At 29.6% G+C, this 22,337-nt stretch overlaps 1 protein-coding gene across 3 annotated transcripts; it reads left to right on the top strand.

Moving 5' to 3' along the window:
• Positions 1-406: 406 nt before the first annotated feature.
• LOC127287607 (uncharacterized) lies at positions 407-22,314 on the top strand. Of its 3 annotated transcripts, none has more exons than XM_051314622.1 (5): positions 407-1,156; positions 17,094-17,306; positions 17,727-17,901; positions 20,008-20,167; positions 22,142-22,314. In XM_051314622.1, exons 2-5 carry the CDS (start codon positions 17,209-17,211, stop codon positions 22,300-22,302), a joined length of 594 nt encoding a protein of 197 aa, XP_051170579.1. In that variant the 5' UTR covers positions 407-1,156; positions 17,094-17,208; the 3' UTR covers positions 22,303-22,314. The 3 variants fall into 3 exon arrangements, with proteins under 3 accessions (XP_051170579.1, XP_051170578.1, XP_051170576.1); XM_051314621.1 differs by lacking the exon at positions 407-1,156 and adding an exon at positions 14,963-15,050; XM_051314619.1 differs by lacking the exon at positions 407-1,156 and having other exon boundaries at positions 16,980-17,306.
• The last annotated feature ends 23 nt before the right edge of the window (positions 22,315-22,337 follow it).

Genomic DNA, 22,337 nt, shown 5'->3' with positions numbered 1-22,337 from the left:
CCATAGTTTCCATCTTGTCTGAGTGAGTACATTTTTTTCTGTTTTTTAATTTGAAGAAGAGAAGAGAAAGAAAAAGAGGTAAAAGGAAGGGGGAAAGAGAAGAGAAATGAGATAAGGGTTGATTTTGTTAACAAGATAGCGTGTTAAGCTTGGATATGCCTCTCCTTCTTTTTTTTCTTTATGCTGGGTAAATAAGGGAATTGAGCAGTGAGTCTCTTGTAATTATTAATCACTAAGTCTTTGTGTGCTTTTAATTTTTGGGCCTTATTAGCAAATTAAGATTTGTTTTGAAAAGTTGGCTTAATTAGTTTGATTATTAATTAGTAATTGATATCTTGGTATTGGGTGTGAAAATAGGGCTAAATTATCTCTCTATATTGTGGTTATTTTGCTTACTTGAAATTTTTTTATCTTGATCCTGTTTAACACGAGTAAGATGGAGTCCCTGTTTGAGTTTCAAATTCTTTATTTTTTTTCGCGCGAGTATTTCCAGCGCCACCAGGCGTTCACTTTATGTATTTTTCAATATGGCGAATATAACAATTCTAATAGAACGCATCTTTTTTATTATACCTAAATTTTTTGTGTAAATCCAGCTTAAAATTATCAACATGGTCCTTCGTAACGGATATTTTGTGTAAAAAGTCAATTGGACTTTAATGTGTGGTTTTTGTGAACAAAAAGTCTTTACAAAGTGAACAAAATAAACTCGAAAAATTGTGTGATCAAAAGGCACATGTTTTCTAATCGCATAGTGTATCGTTGAATTTTCTATTATGTGGTGTCGTTACAAAGGCACAAAAAGAAGCATTTTATGAACAATTTACAATTGCAATTTGATATTTTGAACAAAAGTGTCTGTAGACCAACCACAAAATACAAGTTCGTTTATAATAAATCGCCGTATTCAACATCGCCACGAGGTCTAGACTGTAGAGAAAAGCCATTCTCGTTTGTTTGTGAACAAATTGTTTATTCATCGATTAAAACTACTAAAATTTATTTTTGCTGAGAATCTACGTCGATCAACCTTGGCTTTATCGTGATATCATTGGGCCCTGGAACAAGAAGGGCAATATTTCGTTTATGTCAAGCATCCAAGCCGTCTCGACAATACTTGCTATGGAAGGAGATCAGCGCCATTTGCAAAAAACAGGTCACGTGAGCATTCCAATTTCCCATTCCTTTATAGTTATTTCGTAAACTCTATTCAAAATGTCACTTAAAGTACACTTAATTAAAAATCGCGGTTCAAGAAAAATGAAATTAACAATATATACAAAATATTTAAATAATCTCGAAGAAATTTTCGCTGACAATGATGTTGCCTTGCTTGAAGTTAAAACAATTGAAATTAAAAATAGATTAAATGATATTCATGCATGTTTTTTTAGGTTATTAAAAGATTCAAGAGCAAATAGAAGAACTGACTGACAATGAGAATGACACAATAAATTATCGAGTAAAATTTATGAATCTGATTATTTTAAAGCCACGGCACAAGCAAATGCTTTTTTAGTTCGTGGAATGCCAGTTGCTCAGGTTCAACCACAAGGGGTTCCGTTTCGTCGAAGAACTTGTTTTTTCGGCAGATTCTTCTGATGTTAAGGTTTTGCATGTGGGCGTTCTACAGGGAGGGGTGTTATCGCCCCTGCTTTTTAACCTGGCTCTAAGTGTAATAGCCTCTGGCATTCCCTATAGAGTAAAATGGCTAATGTTTGCCGATGACCTCCTTTTGTATGTGAGAACCAAAGACGGTAAAGATGTGAAAGGTTTGCTTGAGGAAATTGTTGGGGCATTAATGCCTTGGCTCGCAGAGATTGGTATCGACATCGCTCCGGGCAAGTCACAATGAACTATTTTCTCCAAATCACGAGATAAATTCAATGATATATACCTAAAAATAGGAAATACTAGAATTAAGAATCAGGATGACTTGATCTATCTAGGGATTTACTTAGATCGCTGATTGACTTGGTCACTGCACATTAGGGGTATAGCTCAAAGGGCTTTTAGAGCCATTAATATCCTGAGAGTCATGTCAAAGATATCATTGTGAGCAAATCCTTCTTCAATGATTCTAATCTATAAGGGTTTAATCAGGGCACACCTGGAGTGGGGCTGTCAACTCTTCACAAATTGCAGTCGATCTAACTTGGACCTGCTAGATAAAATACAACTAACAGCGTTGCGTGCTATATAAGGTTGCATGAAATCAACCCCTATGGGCATCTTGCTTTCTGAGGTAAACGAATCACCACTGGCCCTGAGAAGCTTGATAATTGGCAAACGGCACATGCTCCGTAACATTGCTTGGTCTCTGAATCCTCTTGCTCCATAATTGCAATCGCTGTCTGAAAAATGTCTAACAGACAAGAGATATAGACGGGACACAGGCTAGATAAAGTTTTCATTGGTGGATACATATTGAGATATGACATGTATTACTAGGAAGGCATTTAGATCTAGGAAACCCTCAACTTTTGATATGACTTGGGAGGAGCTTTCTGGTTCCCTTGACATAGACGTTCATTCTGATCTTGAATTGAAGACTAATGCCCAACCTGATAGAGCTTTTAATCAATTAAGGGTACGGTCATACTATCTCATGCATGCACTGTGCATGCATGCAGAAACATTTGTCCGATCACACTTCAATGAAATGTAGTGAATGTTTAGTAACTTTCTTGGAATTTTATAAAAATTTTAGTTGTAACTAGAAATTAACTAAACATTTACTAGATTTCGTTGAAGTGTGACCGGCCAAATATTTCTGCATGCATGCACAGTTCATGCATGAGATAGTGTGACCGTACCCTGATGCAGCGGGACTTTTCAGAATTCATTCAGTGTTTTAGTTATGCTTCTCACCTTCTCTCTTCTTTTCTTCTTCACCTTCTCCTTCTGTTAATTTGGAATTTGGTGTTCGTATGAGTGGATTGATGTCGGTGGATTCATGTGAGGCATATACAATCTACTGAGCATTGAGGCACTCTCTACAAATGAAAATTGATAATACGCTCATCATTTCTGATTCCCGGAAAATTTTGCAAAAACTTGACGAAAGAATATTCAATAGAGATCCTCATCCTTTTATTAAAAAAATTCTTAAAGTAATTTTTGAGTTAAAGAACTTGGGTAGAAGGGTACGATTTCTATGGATACTGACGCATTTAGGGATCGAGGGGAATGAAAGGGCAGACTTTGTGACTAAAAAGTCATGGTACTTACCTTTTGGAAACTACTCAGGTACCCCCATTAAGACTTTTTTTTCTGTTTGAGCGAGAATTTGGGTCGTGGAAATCCCTAAATTGGCCATATGCTGACATACAGCACTCACGTAACAGATATTATACCAGGGTTAATTGCAAAACCAAAAGACCTTGGTTTAAAGGAATCCAAGCTCCACGCCGATACATCAATACTGTTACCAGGTTGCGGACCTCGCATATATGTACGGGGGAGAAATTTGCTAGAATACGGTGGACTCTTCTTTTGGGGTGTGAGTGTGGTCCGAAATATAAAAATCTCAAACACCTACTTACCTATTGTCTTATTCTCTTCATGGGGAGACCGGCTTTCTTTTCGTATCTAAATACCAAGATAACTGATTTCAATCCTGATAATTTTCATTTGGATAATCTGATTTTTAATCCAAATGTGGATACAGTTGTAGAGATTGGTAAATTTTTCCCTACTGGTAATATTGTTTTTTAAGAAGACTGAATTGAGATTTTTATTAATGGATTTTAATTTATACTTAGTTGAATTATTCGTGTTTTTTTAAATATTATTTCACTCTTTTCATTGAGTGTGTTAGTTATTAATTATTCTTATTTTTAAGACAGTAATGGATTAAACTAGATTTGGAGGAAAAAGGAGGAAGGAGAACGGTTAAAGGAAAAAGAAAATAATAATAAAGAAATTCACAATAAATATCGTTTTATTCTCATTTAATTTCTTGGTCTCACTTGGGTAGCGGGAACTTGGTTTTGAATTATTCAAATTTTCTCGCTCTCCCTCTCCCTTTAGCATATTGCACTGTGAGATTTACTAGAGGCTATGTACCTCGCTGTAACTGGTTTACATACTCATACCCGGATTTACATACTATTACCTGGAAATAAAATTCAGTACTGACTACCTGTATATACAAGAGGCCATTTAAACAAAAAAGAAGAAAAGATGATATGCACCTAGCTTTTATAGTAGGAAACTGAATCTTGCGTTTTTAGTAAGAACTTTTTCTACAAAAAAACAGAGATTTGAACGTTTTCAGTATGATTAGTGACTGTGCTAAAAAAGTATAGTATGTTTGCTTTCTTTGTACAAATATTCTGCTTCAATCGCAACAACGCTCCGCGAACGTAGTATGAAATTCATCGTACTACAGTTGCAGGAGATTCCTGCTTTTTCGGTATTAGCCTCTTGCAACTGACGATTAGGCTACGCCCTTAACGCACGAGTCGAATACCTACACATATATACATATATGCGTGTGTATTTAACTCGTGCATCGAATATTTCATTCTAAATTATAACAAATTAATATTATTGCCCGTAAATACAAATTCACGCAACAAATTACTATGTTTGTAAAATAATAACGAAAAAATATGTATTTAATCTAATTATCTATTTCACATTCAATGTATAATACCTTTAGAGGTTAGAACCAACTTTTCTAATATAAATTTGCAAGACCAAATTAGAATATATTTCAACTTGGTTAATTAACATAATATTATAATAATATTAAAAATGCTATATTCATTTTAATTATATAAATCTCTGAATATTAGTTAAACATACACGTAAAATGAAAGAGGCCCTATTGAAAAACCCTGTACAAGATCTTGTGCAAGAAAATGTACATGTTCAGCTTGCTGAACTTGTACCTGTTCTGGTAAGAACATGTACAAGATCTTGTACAATTTCGGCACCAGAATTTGGACCAAGTTCTTGTACGAGAACTTGTACAAGTAAATATATTTAATATTTGTATACAAGAAAATGTACATTTTCTTGTACATGTTCTTGTACAAGTTCATTAAAAAAAATTTGAGATTTTAATAATTTAGAATTATTAAAACCTTTTACTTAAGCATGTCAAAAATTATTGCGCAGGTGTAAAGTCCTAAGAAAACTACTGCACAGCCTTTAAAGTTTTTAATTTTTACTAAACGAAGACATAAATGAACCTGTCCGAGAAAATGTACATGTTCTTGTACATTTTCTTGTATAGAAAGATTAAATATATTTTGTACACGATCTTGTGCAAGATCTTGTACAAGTTCTAATACAAGAACTTGTTCCAAATTCTGGTGCGGAAATTCTACAAGATCTTGTACATGTTCTTACTAAAACAGGTACAAGTTCAGCTGCTGAACATATACATTTTCATGTACAAGATCTTGTACAGGGATTTTCAATAGGGGGACGTGGCCTAATCGTCAGTTGCAAGAGCCTCCCAGTAACAAAGGATTTTTTGAGATAGCAGTTCGGGCATTTGAGCAAGCCGTTTGCTAAATTGTCTAAAATGCATTCGGACAATTGGAGTGTTTGTTCAAATGTCCAATGCATTATGCCCAATCATTAAAAAAAAATAAAAAATTTGTTTTAACACTTTGTTATTAATAGCACAAAATTAAGCAAATAAATTTCATTCTAATTAACAGTAGAATGTTCAATAGGTCAAAAAATAGGTCTTTAAAACTTCTAAAAAAACTAAAGATAAACATTTATATAGATGCGTCAATATATTTTTTTTAAAAATTGGCAGAAGTCATTTTAAAAAAAATTTTAAATGTAACAAAAAGTTATCTTTAATAATATGGTTTAAAATACCCTCATAAGGATACTTTGAAATAATGAGCACATTATTTCTCAGCCTGTAAGACCTACAATTTAAAAAAAATTTTATTGCATTATTTCATTGTGATGGTCTGCTATAAAATTTTTGATATAAAACAAATTGTCATAAATGAGTTGTCCTTGAACATTATCATCATTATCATTTGTCAAATCTTCTCTCACAATAACATGTCAAGATCCTCTCGAAGATCCAGGAATATCTTCACTAGGTAAACCATCTCTTCCGGTAAATTGTCTGTATGTATCGGAATTGTCTACTAAAGATGAATGTTCTTCTTGATAAGGTGCATTAAATTTAATAAGTTTATCAAAATAATCATTTGAAATATCTTCTATTTCAATAACTTGTCCAGATCTTCCGAGGATCCTAGAATATCTTCACTAGGTAAACCATCTCTTCCGGTAAATTATCTGTATGTATTGGAATTGTCAACTAAAGATGAATGTTCTTCTTGAGCAGAAGCATTAAATTTAATAAGTTTATCAAAATAATCATTTGAAATATCTTCAGTTTCAATAACTTGTCCAGATCTTCCGAGGATCCTGGAATATCTTCCCTAGGTAAACCATCTCTTCCGGTAAATTGTCTGCATGTATCGGAATTGTCTACTAAAGATGAATGTTCTTCTTGAGCAGGAGCATTTAAATCATTATCACTTGAAATATCTTCTGTTTCAATAACTTGTCCAGATCCTCTTGAAGATCTAGGAATATCTTCACTAGGTAAACCACCTCTTCCAGTAAATTGCACAGCCCCACAAAAAAAAAAGTGTCATGTACTTTTGACCGGAATACCCTAACCCTATGTATTTTGACGCGCTGAACACGAATCCGAAGTCCGTTTTGCTCCATCACGTCAGGATTTTTTTCTAACCTCAAAAAACATGTCGGATTTTGAGAAGTAGGCGATTTTTTAAAAAATTGATGTATTAACTTCAAACTTGGTATCTGGGGGTTTTTTGTGTCGCTGATTACGAATCTGAAGTTAGATTTTCAAAATCAAAAATGGCAGATCCAATATGGCGGACGAATTTTGAAAAAATTTTAAGATTTACTTCCAACTTGGTATCTAGGGGTTTTTTGGGTCGCTGATTACGAATCTGATGTCAGATTTCCGAAATTCGATATGTCTGATTCAATATTAAGGAATTATTTTTAAAAAATTGTCAGATTATTGTAAAATTTGGTATCTACAGCTTTTCTAAGTTGCTGACAAGTAACACTAGGGAAGTGACATACGCCGATTTTTCTGAAACTTGGCAGTTTTGTAGTTTTTTGAAAACAATTTGACACGTATGTTTTGATTTTCCCCAAAAGCTGATTTATGGGGGGAAATACCCCTTGAATTTTTTTTTGGTAGGGGGACATTATTTTACGACATTTTTCAAAAATTAATGTGCAATAGTGTATCTGGGGGTTTTTTGGGTCACTGATTACGAATCTGATGTCAGATTTCAAAAATTCAAAATGGCATATCCAACATGGGCTCCTATCAGCCACATTAGATACGCCATTATCAATTTTTGAAAACTGACATCAGATTCGTAATCAGCGACTCAAAAAACCCCTAGATACCAAGTTTGAAGTAAATCTAAAATTTTTTTCAAAATTCGTCCGCCATATTGGATCCGCCATTTTTGATTCTGAAAATCTAACTTTAGATTCGTAATCAGCGACACAAAAAACCCCCAGATACCAAGTTTGAAGTTAATACATCAATTTTTTAAAAAATCGCCTACTTCTCAAAATCCGACATGTTTTTTGAGGTTAGAAAAAAATCCTGACGTGATGGAGCAAAACGGACTTCGGATTCGTGTTCAGCGCGTCAAAATACATAGGGTTAGGGTATTCCGGTCAAAAGTACATGACACTTTTTTTTTGTGGGGCTGTGTTGTCTGTGTTTATCAGAATTATCGAGGAAAGATACATTTTCTTCATCAGCAGGTGAATTAAAATTTTCCGTCGGATTAGATTTCATCTTCTTTATCGGTGTCTCATTCCACTCATTTGTATTGTAGTGAACTTGATAATCACTTGTTATCTCTGTAGTTGCATTGTGATTGGAAGAAGGTATAATAATTTGGCGATGAAAATCATTTTTACCCATTTCCAGATATACATCAGAAAAATCACCAAATTCAAGATTATATTCCATATAATAAATTTTGTTTCCCTTAAAAATTACTGGCAACACGGGAACTCGGATTTGTCTACTTTCGATTGTTCTCATTTCTAAAATTTTTCCCGATAAAAAAATACAAGTGGGTCCAAAGAAGTTTTTACCTCCGGGATAATAGAATTGAATGAGTTCCTTATTATTTTCTTCACTCATCTCTTTATTCGGTATCAGACCATTAAATGTTGTTGACAGCATTATTTTCGAAAGGTTGAAATTATTCTTAGATATAAAAATTGTGTTCCATATAAAATCCACTGTGTAAAATTCTACTAAATGAAAATTCGATAATTTTTAATTCCAAAAATTCTGATAGATATATTGTGAGGAATATTCATGAGTTCCAAAAATAAGACAACATTTTTTTTCGCAAAAATTATAATTTATTAATAACATTACCAAAATGGCTTATCGGTCAAAAATTATTTTTTATTTATTATAAATTTTAATTTTAATAAAAATTCATAATAAATCTTATTTATAAATTATAACGGTCACTAACTTCATATAAATACAAAATTATATTTTCTTCTTGAAATGTCATAAGGAAACTAATGTAAATTTTTGAAGTCCTATTATACTTAAAAATAGAACATAAAAAAAGACATAAATTTTTTACAGGAGCTGCTATTAAATGTCCTTTATTTGATGGTCCCACAAATAAAGAGATTTATAAACAAACAATGTTGGAGGTACTTAAAAGCACTAAACAACGTTTTAGAAATAAAATCAAAAAAGAGTTAAATCAGAGAGCTGATGCGAATAAAAAAAAGAGAATATAGTTGTAGAAATTAAACAAGAGAAACTGTCAACTTTAAATGAATATATAGATGATGACGACGAAGAATTCAACAGTGACGCTTATAATGATGTGGTTTATGAAGAATTTGATTAAAAATATTTTAATGATATTAATTTTCACTTAATGTGTTTAAAAAAAAATAAAATATTTTAAACCTGAATATTTGCAGATTATCAGATTTTTAATTAATTTTCAAAAGTTTTTTATAATACACGATTAACTCTGTACAAGAAAATTCTGCACCTTATATGCTTACTCATAAGTATGTTTATTTATGGAAAAAACAGGGTTGCCATGTCGACTGTGTAGAATATAAAAAATTCTAATTAACCGTGGAGAGTTGTGCAGAGTTAATCGTGTAGGGTTTTCCTGAATGCAATTTAATTTGTACGGTTATATTTTGTAGTATTTAATCGTTTAGAATTTTTATTATTTGTTTTTAAATTGTATTCCGCATATTATTGAGTAGAATTTTTTTTTCAGAGTTAACGGTGTAGGGTTTTCCTGTGTGCAATTAAATGTGTAGAATAAAATTATGTTTGATTTAATTGTGTAAAGTAAAAAATTGTTAATTAATTTTATTTTGCTTATTGTCCAAGTGTAGGATTTTTTTTGTAAAATTATCGATGCGCAATTTTCTCGTGTAGGGTTTATTTGTGTAGAATCTGTACCCTAAAGAACCCTCTCATCATTATTTCTCAGCCAGTGAGAACTACAATTTAAAAAAAAATTTATCCCATTATTTCATTGAAATGTTCTTTTTCAAACCTCTTGATATAATACAAATTGTCATCATTAACATTATCATCATTATCATTTGTGAAATCTTCTCTTACAATAACATGTTTAGATTCTCCCGAAGATCCAGGAATATCTTCACTAGGTAAACCATCTCTTCCGGTAAATTGTCTGTACGTATCGGAATTGTCTACTAAAGATGAATGTTCTTCTTGAGCAGGAGCATTAAAATCATTATCACTTGAAATATCTTCTGTTTCAATAACTTGTCCAGATCTTCCAGAGGATCCTGGAATATCTTCACTAGGTAAACCATCTCTTCCGGTAAATTGTCTGTATGTATGGGAATTGTCTACTAAAGATAAATGTTCTTCTTGAGCAGGAGCATTAAAATCATTATCACTTGAAATATCTTCTGTTTCAATAACTTGTCCAGATCTTCCCGAGGATCCTGGAATATCTTCCCAAGGTAAACCATCTCTTCCAGTAAATTGTCTGTATGTATCGGAATTGTCTACTAAAGATGAATGTTCTTCATGAGCAGGAGCATTAAAATCATTATCACTTGAAATATCTTCTGTTTCAATAACTTGTCCAGATCTTCCCGAGGATCCTGGAATATCTTCCCTAGGTAAACCATCTCTTCCAGTAAATTGTCTGTATGTATCGGAATTGTCTACTATAGATGAATGTTCTTCTTGAGCAGGAGCATTAAAATCATTATCACTTGAAATATCTTCTGTTTCAATAACTTGTCCAGATCTTCCAGAGGATCCTGGAATATCTTCACTAGGTAAACCATCTCTTCCGGTAAATTGTCTGTGTGTATCGGAATTGTCTACTAAAGATGAATGTTCCTCTTGAGCAGGAGCATTAAAATCATTATCACTTGAAATATCTTCTGTTTCAATAACTTGCCCATATCTTTCCGTGGATCCTGGAATATCTTCCCTAGGTAAACCATCTCTTCCGGTAAATTGTCTGTATGTATCGGAATTGTCTACTAAAGATGAATGTTCTTCTTTAGCAGGAGCATTAAATTTAATAAGTTTATCAAAATAATCACTTGAAATACCTTCTGTTTCAATAACTTGTTCAGATCTTCCCGAGGATCCTGGAATATCTTCACTAGGTAAATTATCTCTTCCGGTAAATTGTCTGTATGTATCGGAATTGTCTACTAAAGATGAATGTTCTTCTTGAGCAGGAGCATTAAAATCATTATCACTTGAAATATCTTCTGTTTCAATAACTTGTCCAGATCTTCCCGAGGATCCTGGAATATCGTCACTAGGTAAACCATCTCTTCCGGTAAATTGTCTGTATGTATCGGAATTGTCTACTAAAGATGAATGTTCTTTTTGAGCAGGAGCATTAAATTTAATAAGTTTATCAAAATAATCACTTGAAATATCTTCTGTTTCAATAACTTGTCCAGATCTTCCCGAGGATCCTGAATTATCGTCACTAGGTAAACCATCTCTTCCGGTAAATTGTCTGTATGTATCGGAATTGTCTACTAAAGATGAATGTTCTTTTTGAGCAGGAGCATTAAATTTAATAAGTTTATCAAAATAATCACTTGAAATATCTTCTGTTTCAATAACTTGTCCAGATCTTCCCGAGGATCCTGGAATATCGTCACTAGGTAAACCACCTCTTCCAGTAAATTGTCTGTGTTTATCAGAATTATCGAGGAAAGATACATTTTCTTTATCAGCAGGTGAATTAAAATTTTCCGTCGGATTAGGTTTCATCTTCTTTATCGGTGTCTCATTCCACTCATTTGTATTGTAGTGAACTAGATAATCACTTGTTATCTCTGTAGTTGCATTGTGATTGGAAGAAGGTATAATAATTTGGCGAAGAAAATCATTTTTACCCATTTCCAGATATACATCAGAAAATTCACCAAATTTAAGATTATATTCCATATAATAAATTTTGTTTCCCTTAAAAATTACTGGCATCACGGGAACTCGGATTTGTCTACTTTCGATTGTTCTCATTTCTAAAATTTTTCCCGATAAAAAAATACAAGTGGGTCCAAAGAAGTTTTTACCTCCGGGATAATAGAATTGAATGAGTTCCTTATTATTTTCTTCACTCATCTCTTTATTCGGTATCAGACCATTAAATGTTGTTGACAGTTGCATATTTCTTTGTAAATTATCCAACATGGATGTTAATAGTAATTTGAGATTTTTATATCTAAAATCGTTTGGAATTTTTCTACGCATATAGGAAGTCATCTTGTATAAACTTTTGTAGCCAAACTTGCTTAGACGGAAATTTAATACAAATCTAGGATCTATTATTTGTAGGTGGGGAATATATAAGTTCTTTAATATTTTATATATAGGAATTTTCTCTATTTTATTCACTGCTAAACCAAGATAATAAAATAAATGTTTATATGCTTTAACCCAAAATATCTCTGTCATAAAATTTTGGGATATTTCACTGTGTGTATTGTTTTCCTTCAAAGCATGGATAAATACTGCAGGTGTTGAGAAAAGTACTAAAATTATTTCATAGATTTCTTTTTTGTGATATTTATTCTCTAAATCAAACTCTGGTGCAATAGAAACGTAATCACTAAAAGAAGCGTATAGTTTTTTTTTAAGTACAGATCTAACCAATTTTAAACCAGCCATTGCGTATATATAATCCACGTCCGTAATTTGCATATTTGAATCGTCTGGCACAGGAAACATTGGTAGAATATAGTCAGAAAAAGTTTTTATTCTTGACAGTAAATTAAGTTCTGGACTTTGGATTGATCCTAAGCAGAAATCATTACTGACGTATTTTATATAGAACTCAGTTTTTACAAATTGTAAAAAATTTAAATAAGTTATAGAAGATGTCTTGCTTAATAGTCTTAATAAATATATGTTTATGTTGTCGTAGTGCGAAAAAAGAGTTATTTTAATGATGTACTCATACGTTTCATCAACGTATGTCGCATCAAGTTTTTCATTTTCGCCACCACCATAAAGATCACTTCCCTTCAATATAGTTTGTAGAAGCTCAAGTTTTGTCTGAGCTTCATTGTTGGAATCGTCAAGATATTTAAAAAAAGTGTTCAGCACAGGGATAGTTTGATGTCGTTGATTGAATTGAATTAAGCCTTTGTCGTAAAATATAATTCCAAGAGAGGAAATGTAGTGACAAACAGATAAAAACTGGAAATTTAGTGAATGATGAACGAAAACTGATGCGTCGTTCATCATGAGCCGAGTCGCTTAATGTTGTTTTCACTTTTTAATATTCTTATTTCCGCGGCTATATCTCTAATTTTCCTTGGAGTTTTCTACGTTTTCTTAATGAATCTGAAATAATTGTATTTTTATTTTATTTATTTATTGGTATAAAAATTGTCTCGGCAAACTTGCAGCAAGCTTGCCGTAAGAGGACATTTTGTTGCTTCTACGAAACTTGTTACATGTTTTAACTACAATCTTTCACGGCAAGCTTCTTGCAAGCTTCTTGCAAGTTTCCATGCTTATTGGGTAACGGCTGAATGATGTAATAAAGCTATCATTATATTACTTTTCTACTTTTCGTTTTACAATTGAGTTTTTGTATAGATTTGCACAATCTTTCGGATTTAGGAAATTTATAAGATAAGGATCCTTTGTGTTTCGACCGATTTTGTAAAAAGTGCCGTTTTATAAGGCGATAATTGAATGCCAAAGAATTTCAGAGACCGTTCGACACTCTTAAATGACTGATTTTTGCTTTTTCGTTTGCTAAATTAAGTTAAATTATTAAATTATTATTATTTAAAGTGAATGATGTTTATGAGTGACCATCTACGGAAGTACAAGAGTTTCCTTGGGGCTACTGTACAAAATACAATTTTATTTAGTTAAACTAAATCTAAAAAACTAAAGAAATACTAAATAAAAAACTAAAATAATATGCCAGAAAAATTATAGGAAATAATGTAGGAATCCACATAGGTTTTCATGTAGAAACAAAATCATAAATTCCCACATGAAATCATACAACAAATCTGTCGTGTTTTCGAGAAACATAATAACTGCATACGATAACCGTATGTGGTTATTGTGTTTCTCCAAAATACGGCAGAAATCGTGTCCCAGCACTTTCCCATGTGCCCAGATAGTAGTACTACCAGATAGCACATAAGCTTGCAGCAACCTTACGGCAAGCTTGCCGCTCAATATTGCCAAACCTTGCACAGCAAACTTGCCGCCAGCTTCAAATGTCCCACCTGACTCAATCTTTCATGGTAAGCGTACCGAAAGATTGCAGTATAAGGTTACTGCAAGGTTGCACAATAAGATTATCACAAGATTGCTCAGTAAGCTTGCACGATAAGCTTGCAGCAAGGTTGGTGCAAGATTGCCAAATAACTTTAGGGTCTTCCATAAAGCATGTGATACATTTTTTCGAAATTTTAACACCCCCCCCCCTTCCCTTTGTGATGCTTTTTCTATTAACGATTAACATGTAGCGTGATATTTTGCTGATCCCCCCTACCCCCTAAAGTATCACATGCTTTATGGATGACCCTCTTTGCTTCAAATCTAAAAAAATGTTTTAAAAAATGTTTCGTTTAATTTCGAAACATTAAAAAAAATTTTTTTGACGTTCAAAGCAAGGTCATTTGGCAACCAAGCACCAACCTTGCTACAAGCTTACTGTGCATGATTACTGAGCAATTTTGCGATAATCTTATTGTACAATCTTGCAGTAACCTTACACTGCAATCTTTCATTTGAAGCTTGCAGTAAGCAAGACACTCCTGGCCAAGACGAACGCGCATCGAGTTCGTCGAACAGTTATATAGTTTGCAATCCGCTAAGGCAGTCATATAGTGAAGTTAGCATAACTGGTACAATTTTCTATATTCAAATTTAGTACGAGAATAATGATGAAGAAGATCGTAAAAATTTTACGTAGATAAAATTTTAAATTCTCCAAAATTACCAATTTGGAAGAGAAGGTAAAAAAGTTTTAAAAATCCTGTACTTTATTCTTTTATTATTTTTATTTGCAAACAAGCTAACAAAAGAAAATACCCTTTCATGCAATGGCACTTATAATAACAAAAAAATAAATCTATTGATGAAATAATTAGCGTTAAAAAATTATAGGAACATTTAAAAAATTTTAACACAAAATAAAAGTGAAAATATGCCAATTATTATTTAGAATTTTACTCACCGTGAATGACAACTTGTAATGTAAAAGAACTATTTGAAATTGTCTTTAATGCAGAAGTGAACCAATGAAAGCTAGATGGATGATTAAATATTTTAATGTTTGACTTTATCAAGCAAAATTTTATACATTTTTTTAATATTGTAAGTTGTTAAATGATATTTATTTTAACTGTTGTCGACAAATCGGTATTTTGTTTCAAGAACTTAGTTTTCTACACGTGTCTTATTTTTACTGCTTTAAAATTTTTCACATTTATAAAATGTATGTCTATATCTAAAAATATTTTTAAAAATTTGCAATATTTTTTTTGAAATTATTTTCAAGCAATTTATTTTTTCTTAAATATATCTACACTAATTCGTTTCGATTCTTACGTTTTAATTTGTTTTATTTCTTTAAAAATTTAAATTAAAAAATTAAATAATGTACCTGGGGCATTCTATGGGAAATTTTCATTGAAAATTTTTTTTTGTCCGAAACATTTTTTTTCGAAATATATATGAAAAATAAAGAAATACGTAATTTTTTACTTTTTTATTTGATGAAAATGAAGGAAGTTATGATTTTTTGAAATTTAACGTCAACGAAGAAAGTGTTTTTTTCGAACATTTTTTAATCTATTGTACTAATAAATTAAAAATTATGCTATGTATGAAATTTGTTCATTTTTTCTCAAATTTTTCAAATATGTGCTCAAAAATAATTTACCTATAACAGAAGCAAGAAAAAAGTTGAAATTAAACTTATAAAGTGAGTTTTCTCAAAAGAGACACTTTCGATTTTTAATTTTTTTGTTGCATTACAATCTCTGATGACTGAATAATTTTTTTCCCTATCTGCGAAAGTGGTACTTTTAGTTTTAAAATTACTATTTACAAATTTTTATGCTTGACGCAACGATTTTTAGTATGTTTTTATGCAAATTAAAGAAAAACAAATGAATGTTAATGGAAAAAGGTTATATTTGTAGAAAAAATGCAACAAAAAAATTAAAAATCGAAAGTGTCTCTTTTGAGAAAACTCACTTTATAAGTTTAATTTCAACATTTTTGTTGCTTCTGTTATAGGTACGTTATTTTTGAGTACATATTTGAAAAATTTGAGAAAAAATGAACAAATTTCATATATAGCATAATTTTTAATTTATTAGTACAATAGATTAAAAAATGTTCCAAAAACACACTTTCTTCGTTGCCGTTAAATTTCAAAAAATCATAACTTCCTTCATTTTCATCAAATAAAAAAAAATACGTATTTTTTTATTTTTCATATAGATTTCGAAAAAAAATGTTTCGGACAAAAAAAAATTTCAATGAAAATTTTACCATAGAATGCCCCACCTAGAATGAAAAATAGAGCAAACAAAACAATTTTTTAAAATGTGTTTTTGATACCCTCTCGATCTAGAAATAAAATTTAATTTAAATAAAAGATTTATTACATTTATTTAAAAGTTCTTTTGAAAATTACATATTTTATCATAAAAGCAAAATTATCTTTTTATATAATGTTTATAAATTTCATGCTAGATAACAGAAATATTTTTTAAATTTTAATTTTTTTTTCTTATTTTCGTAAAATTTTTAATTTTTGTTCAAGAAAATTTATTACAAAGCATTAAAAATCAAATTGCTAAATGATAATAATAAATAATAATAATCAAAAGCCAATAAAAAAGCAAACAGGAAAAAAGTATTTTTTTTAAATTCTCATAATTTTAATAATCTAAATTATAACTTATTTTTATTTTTTCTTTTAAAATTTATTAAAAAAAAAAAAATGGTTTGTCAATAATAATTTAAAAATTTTAACGGCAATAGATTCTTTGGATACTTTCCTATCCACTAGTACTGTTTTTCATCATTTTAAGAATAATAATATATTTTAATAATAATTCGAACCACTTAAAATTTTGTTAATTGAAAATTATGCTAAAATAAAATTAAGTTAAATTAAAATACTTTTAAAAAGTTGTGTAAAAAGAAATTCGCTGTAAAATAAACATTCTGCCAAATAAAAATTTGGAACCTGAAAATTCTATAAAGTAACAATTTGTTAAAAAATATTTTGTCAAATGTTAATTTTAAAAATGAAAATTAGTCTAAAAAATAATTATATGTATCTAATAAATTTTTTTAAAATAAATATTATTATTAAATTCTAACGAATTTAATATACGAATAACGATTAATTTTTATTGAAAAATTCATGCGCCCCGAATTTTTATTTGATATAGTAAAAGGTCTAACAAGCAAACTATAAAATAATTTCGAATCGATTTTTAGAATAAAAAATGCATTTCAGAATATTGGTACCGGATGTGACAGTGAATGAGACGTTGGATCCTAATGTACTAGCAACATCTTTAACAACATCTCAAGAATTATATCATTATACGAATCAAGATCCGTTAAATGCAATGAGTAACAGACACGATATATTTTACACTGAACAGAAACATGAAGTTAATAAAGACAATGATTTAAAATTCAAAAACGAAATATTAGAGAGATTAGAGTAAGTAAAATGTATTTTTTTAAAAAATATTTAATACAATTTTATTAAGAATTTTTGAATTATACACGAAATTAAAATAAATATCAAATTTTATGAAAGTATTTGCAAGTCGTGGAAAATATGCTAAAAACCATAATTTTCATATAAGAAATTTCTGAACTTTAAAAAAATTTTTATAGACTTAATATAGGATTCAATAAAGTTTAGTAACATTTAGTAATAAATCAAATACGATATACCAAGTTTTAATAAAACTATTGTAAATTTCATAAAAGTTGAATGGAGATTAATATTTCTTAAATGGAAATTTTTTACTTTTTACCATATTTTCCACGACTTGAAAATACTTTTTCAAAATTTGAAAATACTTTTATAAAATTTTATATTTATTTTCAATCCATGTATAATTTTTTTTAATAGCAATATAGAGAAACAGAATAAAAGAATTCTTGAAATTTTAAATGATATGCGTGGCGATCCTGAAAAGTTCGTGGAGGAAACTTTGTATCAACCGCTGACAGGTTTTCCTTTGAAGACAATGGAAGAGTTTGAAAGTTTGGAAACCGATAAGAATAAAGAGAATCGGCAAAAACTAGTAAGTTTTAAAATAAGTATAATAAATTTATTAAATAAATAAGTAATACGTTCTAAAAAAACTCTAAATTCTATTGTTTCTAACATGCATTTAACATTTAAAAAAAAAAAAAAAAATCAGGAAATACATAATTTGGGAAATTTATTTATTTATTTATTTGGAACATAACGGGACATGCCCTTTCGTACAAAAGTACTCCTAAATCTAAAAATTACAATACTATATTTTACTAAATCTAGGTAGCCACTTAAGAAAAGATATTTTAGTTTTCGTTTAGCAAGATATTACGTAATGATGATGTGAACCGTGTGACATTATTATCAAAGAAATTAATGTCGTTAGAAATCATGTTTGCCTCTCTGCTAAGTCTAGCAATCAATGAGTTATTACCATAATTAGTTCTGTGAAATGCCACCGAAAACAATGTATATCGCCTAGAAAACATTCTGGGCACTGATAAATTTATCATAGAGAGAAGTGAAGGACAAAAGATAGCTCCATTCATAAGTCTATACAAAAAAGCCATATCTGCAAAGTAGAACCGTGAATTTAACAATGGTATATTTAATACCGATCTAAGTTCCCTGTAATCATGTGTATGCACGTCAAAGGGGATATTGAGCAATCTCGCAGCAAATCTAAGAAATTTGTTCTGAACACGTTCAATTCTGATTATATGGAAGACGTAGAAATGTGCCCAAATGATACATGCATATTCTATAATTGTTCTGACAAGCGTCAGGTATAAAGTCCTGATGGTTAACATGTTATGGAAAACAGAGGCACATCTCATTATAAAACCCAAAACTTTAGAGGCTTTTAAAAAACAGTCTCAGTAATATGATCATTAAATACTAAATTACTATTAAATACAACACCCAAATCACGCACCCTCTCTACTCTCTCCAAAATATGACCATCAATAGTGTAGTTGTTTAAATATAAATTTACACTACCTTTCGAAAAGGTTACAACAAAACTCTTTTTAATGTTTATACTTAAATGATTTTTAACACACCATTTTTGGAGTCTTTTTAAGTCTTTTTGTAACTTTAAAATATCTTTTTGAAAGGTAGACGGATGAATCACTTTATAACACTTGAGGTCGTCAGCATAAAGTAAGAACGAGGAGTGCCTGAATATTTGCTTAATATCATTCATATATGAAATGAACATTAAGGGACAAATAATAAAACATATTGACAAAATTCAGAATTAATATTTCTTGTATCAAAAATATTAAAATAATTATAACTTTCAATAATAATCCAAATAGCATCAAAAATATTCTGCAATTAAAAGTATGAATGTTGGTATATTGTTAAAGGTGCCTAAAAAAATATTTATTTCTTTTTACCGCTGTTTCTTTTTTAAAACCCTTAAGGCTTAAAATTGTAAAAATTTTTAGGACGCATGATTATATTTTAAAAATCATTAGTTAGAATTTTCATTAAAACGATTTTCTAAATTACAGAATTTTTATGTAACCGAAAATTCATTTCACAGAATTTTTATTTGTTCGAATTTCTTCTTGTCAGAATTTTAATTTGCTTGAATTTTCATTTAACATAATAGGCATTTTAAACAATTTTTATTGGGTAGAATTTCATTTAATAGAATTTTCATTTTATTCTTTCAGATAAATTTTCATTTGTTCGAATTATTATATGATAAAATTTCCATGTAACCGATTTTTCATACTACAGAATTTGTACGTTTCTTAACTTGTATTTTTTAACGCTGAATTAGAATCCATTACTAAATTTTTCCTAAGATTTCCAGATTCAAAATCTCTGATCCAATGTGGCCGCTGATTTTTTTTTTAATCGATTGGATTTACTTAAAACTTCTCGTGGATTTTGCGGGTTATTGATTATAAATCTGAAGCCAGATTTTACAAATTCAAAATTTCGGACTTTTTGAAGTCCAGCTAAATTTGCAATATTTAGTTAAATTTTGAAATTAGTATTTCGTCAGTAATGACATTTTTGCAATTACACTGATTTTTTCTAAGCAATTTCCGAGGATCGCAGCATGAATTACAAGAAATGTTCAAAAATGTTTTTGTGTTGTTTTTGAAACTTACTATTGCATAAAATTTTTCAGCATGATCATTTAGTACGATTGGGAGGGTCTAGATTAAAAGAATTTCTCAGCGGTGGACTTAAGGGAATAATGGATGACCAATTAGTTGCAAAATTTACTTGGCATAAGACAAAAGATACAGAGAAATTCGGTGACACTAAAGTGTCCAACATATTTTATCGTAAGTATCTCACTTATTGTTAGAAATTTATCTTAGTTGAATTTCTGTTATATGACAATTCTATTAAATAAAAATTAGTTTAAATAAAAATTTTCTTAAATAAATTTTTTTTAAATAAGAATTTTGTTAAAGAGAAATTAAGTTAAATTTAAATTCAGTTAATGAAAATATTGTCAAGTGAATATTTTAATAAATATAAATTCAATAAAAGAACAATTCTGAGAAATAAAAATTCCTTTTTATGAAAATTTTTCTAGACATAAATTTTGTTAAGGGGAGGTTCCTGTGAAATTTCAACTCATTGAATGTTTCTGTCATTATTTAAGATCTAAAATTATTGTGAATTATCAAAATTAAAAAAAATTTTTTAACCATTTTAGAAATTTTATTTTTTGAAAATATTAAAATTTTTAAATATCCATACGATTGATTGTTCAGAATCATGAAAAAAGCCTACAAAAAAATTACCGATAAAAAATAATAAAAATTGTGGAAGCACTTGAATTTTTAAGAAATAATTGATAAAATTTAAACCAAACGTAATAGGTTTTGTTTAGGGGTAAAAATTTTCTAAAAAAAATTTTTTAGAACCAGAAATCATATTTCACTATGAAAAATGAAAGAAAGTAATTTTGAACATATTTTTGAAATAATTGAAGTTTTTCAAAATCCATACCATACCCGGCTGAAAAAACTTATACAAGAAAATGTACAAGTTCTTGTACATGTTCATTAATGAACTTGTACATTTTCTTGTACATGTTCGAGTAATGTTCTTGAACAAGTTCAGCATCCGGAATTGAGACATGTTCTTGTACCAGAACTTGTACAAGATCCTGTACAAGAAGATATACTTTTACAAGAAAATGTATATATTCTTGTACATATTTTTTGTGCAGGTTTCATATACATTTTCTTGTACCAGATGTGAAACATGTTCTTGTACATGTTCACGTATGTCTTTTAAATTAAAAATTAAGAACTTTAAAGGCTGCGCAGTAGTTTTTTTAAGCCTTTACATCTGCGCAATAATTTTTAGCATGCATAAATGAAGATTCTTAATAATTATAACTCATTAAAATTTCAAATTTTTTTCAAAAACATTTTTAAACAAATGTTCTTGTACAAGAACATAAACGTGTTCATGTAAAAGTACTTGTACATGAAACCTGCACAAAAAATATGTACAAGAACATGTACATTTTCTTTTAGAAGTATATTTTCTTATCCAAGATCTTGTACAAGTTCTGGTACAAGAACATGTCTCAATTCCGGATGCTGAACTTGTTTAAAAACATTACTTGAACATGTACAAGAACTTATACATTTTCTTGTACAAGTTTTTTCAGCCGGGTAGATTATTCAAAATCATGAAAAAATCATATAAAAAATCTGCAATGAAAAATAATAAAAATTGCGACAGAAGTATAAATTTTTAGTCCAGTTTTATTTAAAAAAATTATTAATGAATTAATTGTTTTTCAATTTCACATAATATATCACAGTTTTAAATACTCAATATTGTCAGAAAAAACCTTTAACAGCATTAATTTCGAAAGGTTGAAATTATTCTTGGATATAAAAATTGTGTTCCATATAAAATCCACTGTGTAAAATTCTACTAAATGAAAATTCGATAATTTTTAATTCCAAAAATTCTGATAGATATATTGTGAGGAATATTCATGAGTTCCAAAAATAAGACAACATTTTTTTTTTTTCGCAAAAATTATAATTTATTAATAACATTACCAAAATGGCTTATCGGTGAAAAATTATTTTTTATTTATTATAAATTTTAATTTTAATAAAAATTCATAATAAATCTTATTTATAAATTATAACGGTCACTAACTTCATATAAATACAAAATTATATTTTCTTCTTGAAATGTCATAAGGAAACTAATGTAAATTTTTGAAGTCCTATTATACTTAAAAATAGAACATAAAAAAAGGCATAAATTTTTTACAGGAGCTGCTATTAAATGTCCTTTATTCGATGGTCCCACAAATAAAGAGATTTATAAACAAACAATGTTGGAGGTACTTAAAAGCACTAAACAACGTTTTAGAAATAAAATCAAAAAAGAGTTAAATCAGAGAGATGATGCGAATAAAAAAAAGAGAATATAGTTGTAGAAATTAAACAAGAGAATCTGTCAACTTTA

Source organism: Leptopilina boulardi, unplaced genomic scaffold, assembly GCF_019393585.1.
Source record: "Leptopilina boulardi isolate dan_hultmark-lab unplaced genomic scaffold, ZJU_Lbou_2.1 LbouV2_371, whole genome shotgun sequence".
In the NCBI taxonomy this organism is placed as follows: domain Eukaryota; kingdom Metazoa; phylum Arthropoda; class Insecta; order Hymenoptera; family Figitidae; genus Leptopilina; species Leptopilina boulardi.
The sequence above is the reverse complement of the archived record's forward strand: the minus strand, read 5'-3'. Positions and strand labels throughout refer to the sequence as shown.

Coding starts and splice junctions, on each gene's coding strand:
- LOC127287607 (XM_051314619.1), top strand. CDS start 17,083: ATGCATTTCAGAATATTGGTACCGGATGTGACAGTGAATGAGACGTTG. Junction 17,902..20,007: donor AAGAGAATCGGCAAAAACTA/GTAAGTTTTAAA, acceptor AAAATTTTTCAG/CATGATCATTTAGTACGATT. Junction 20,168..22,141: donor AGTGTCCAACATATTTTATC/GTAAGTATCTCA, acceptor AATTTTTTACAG/GAGCTGCTATTAAATGTCCT.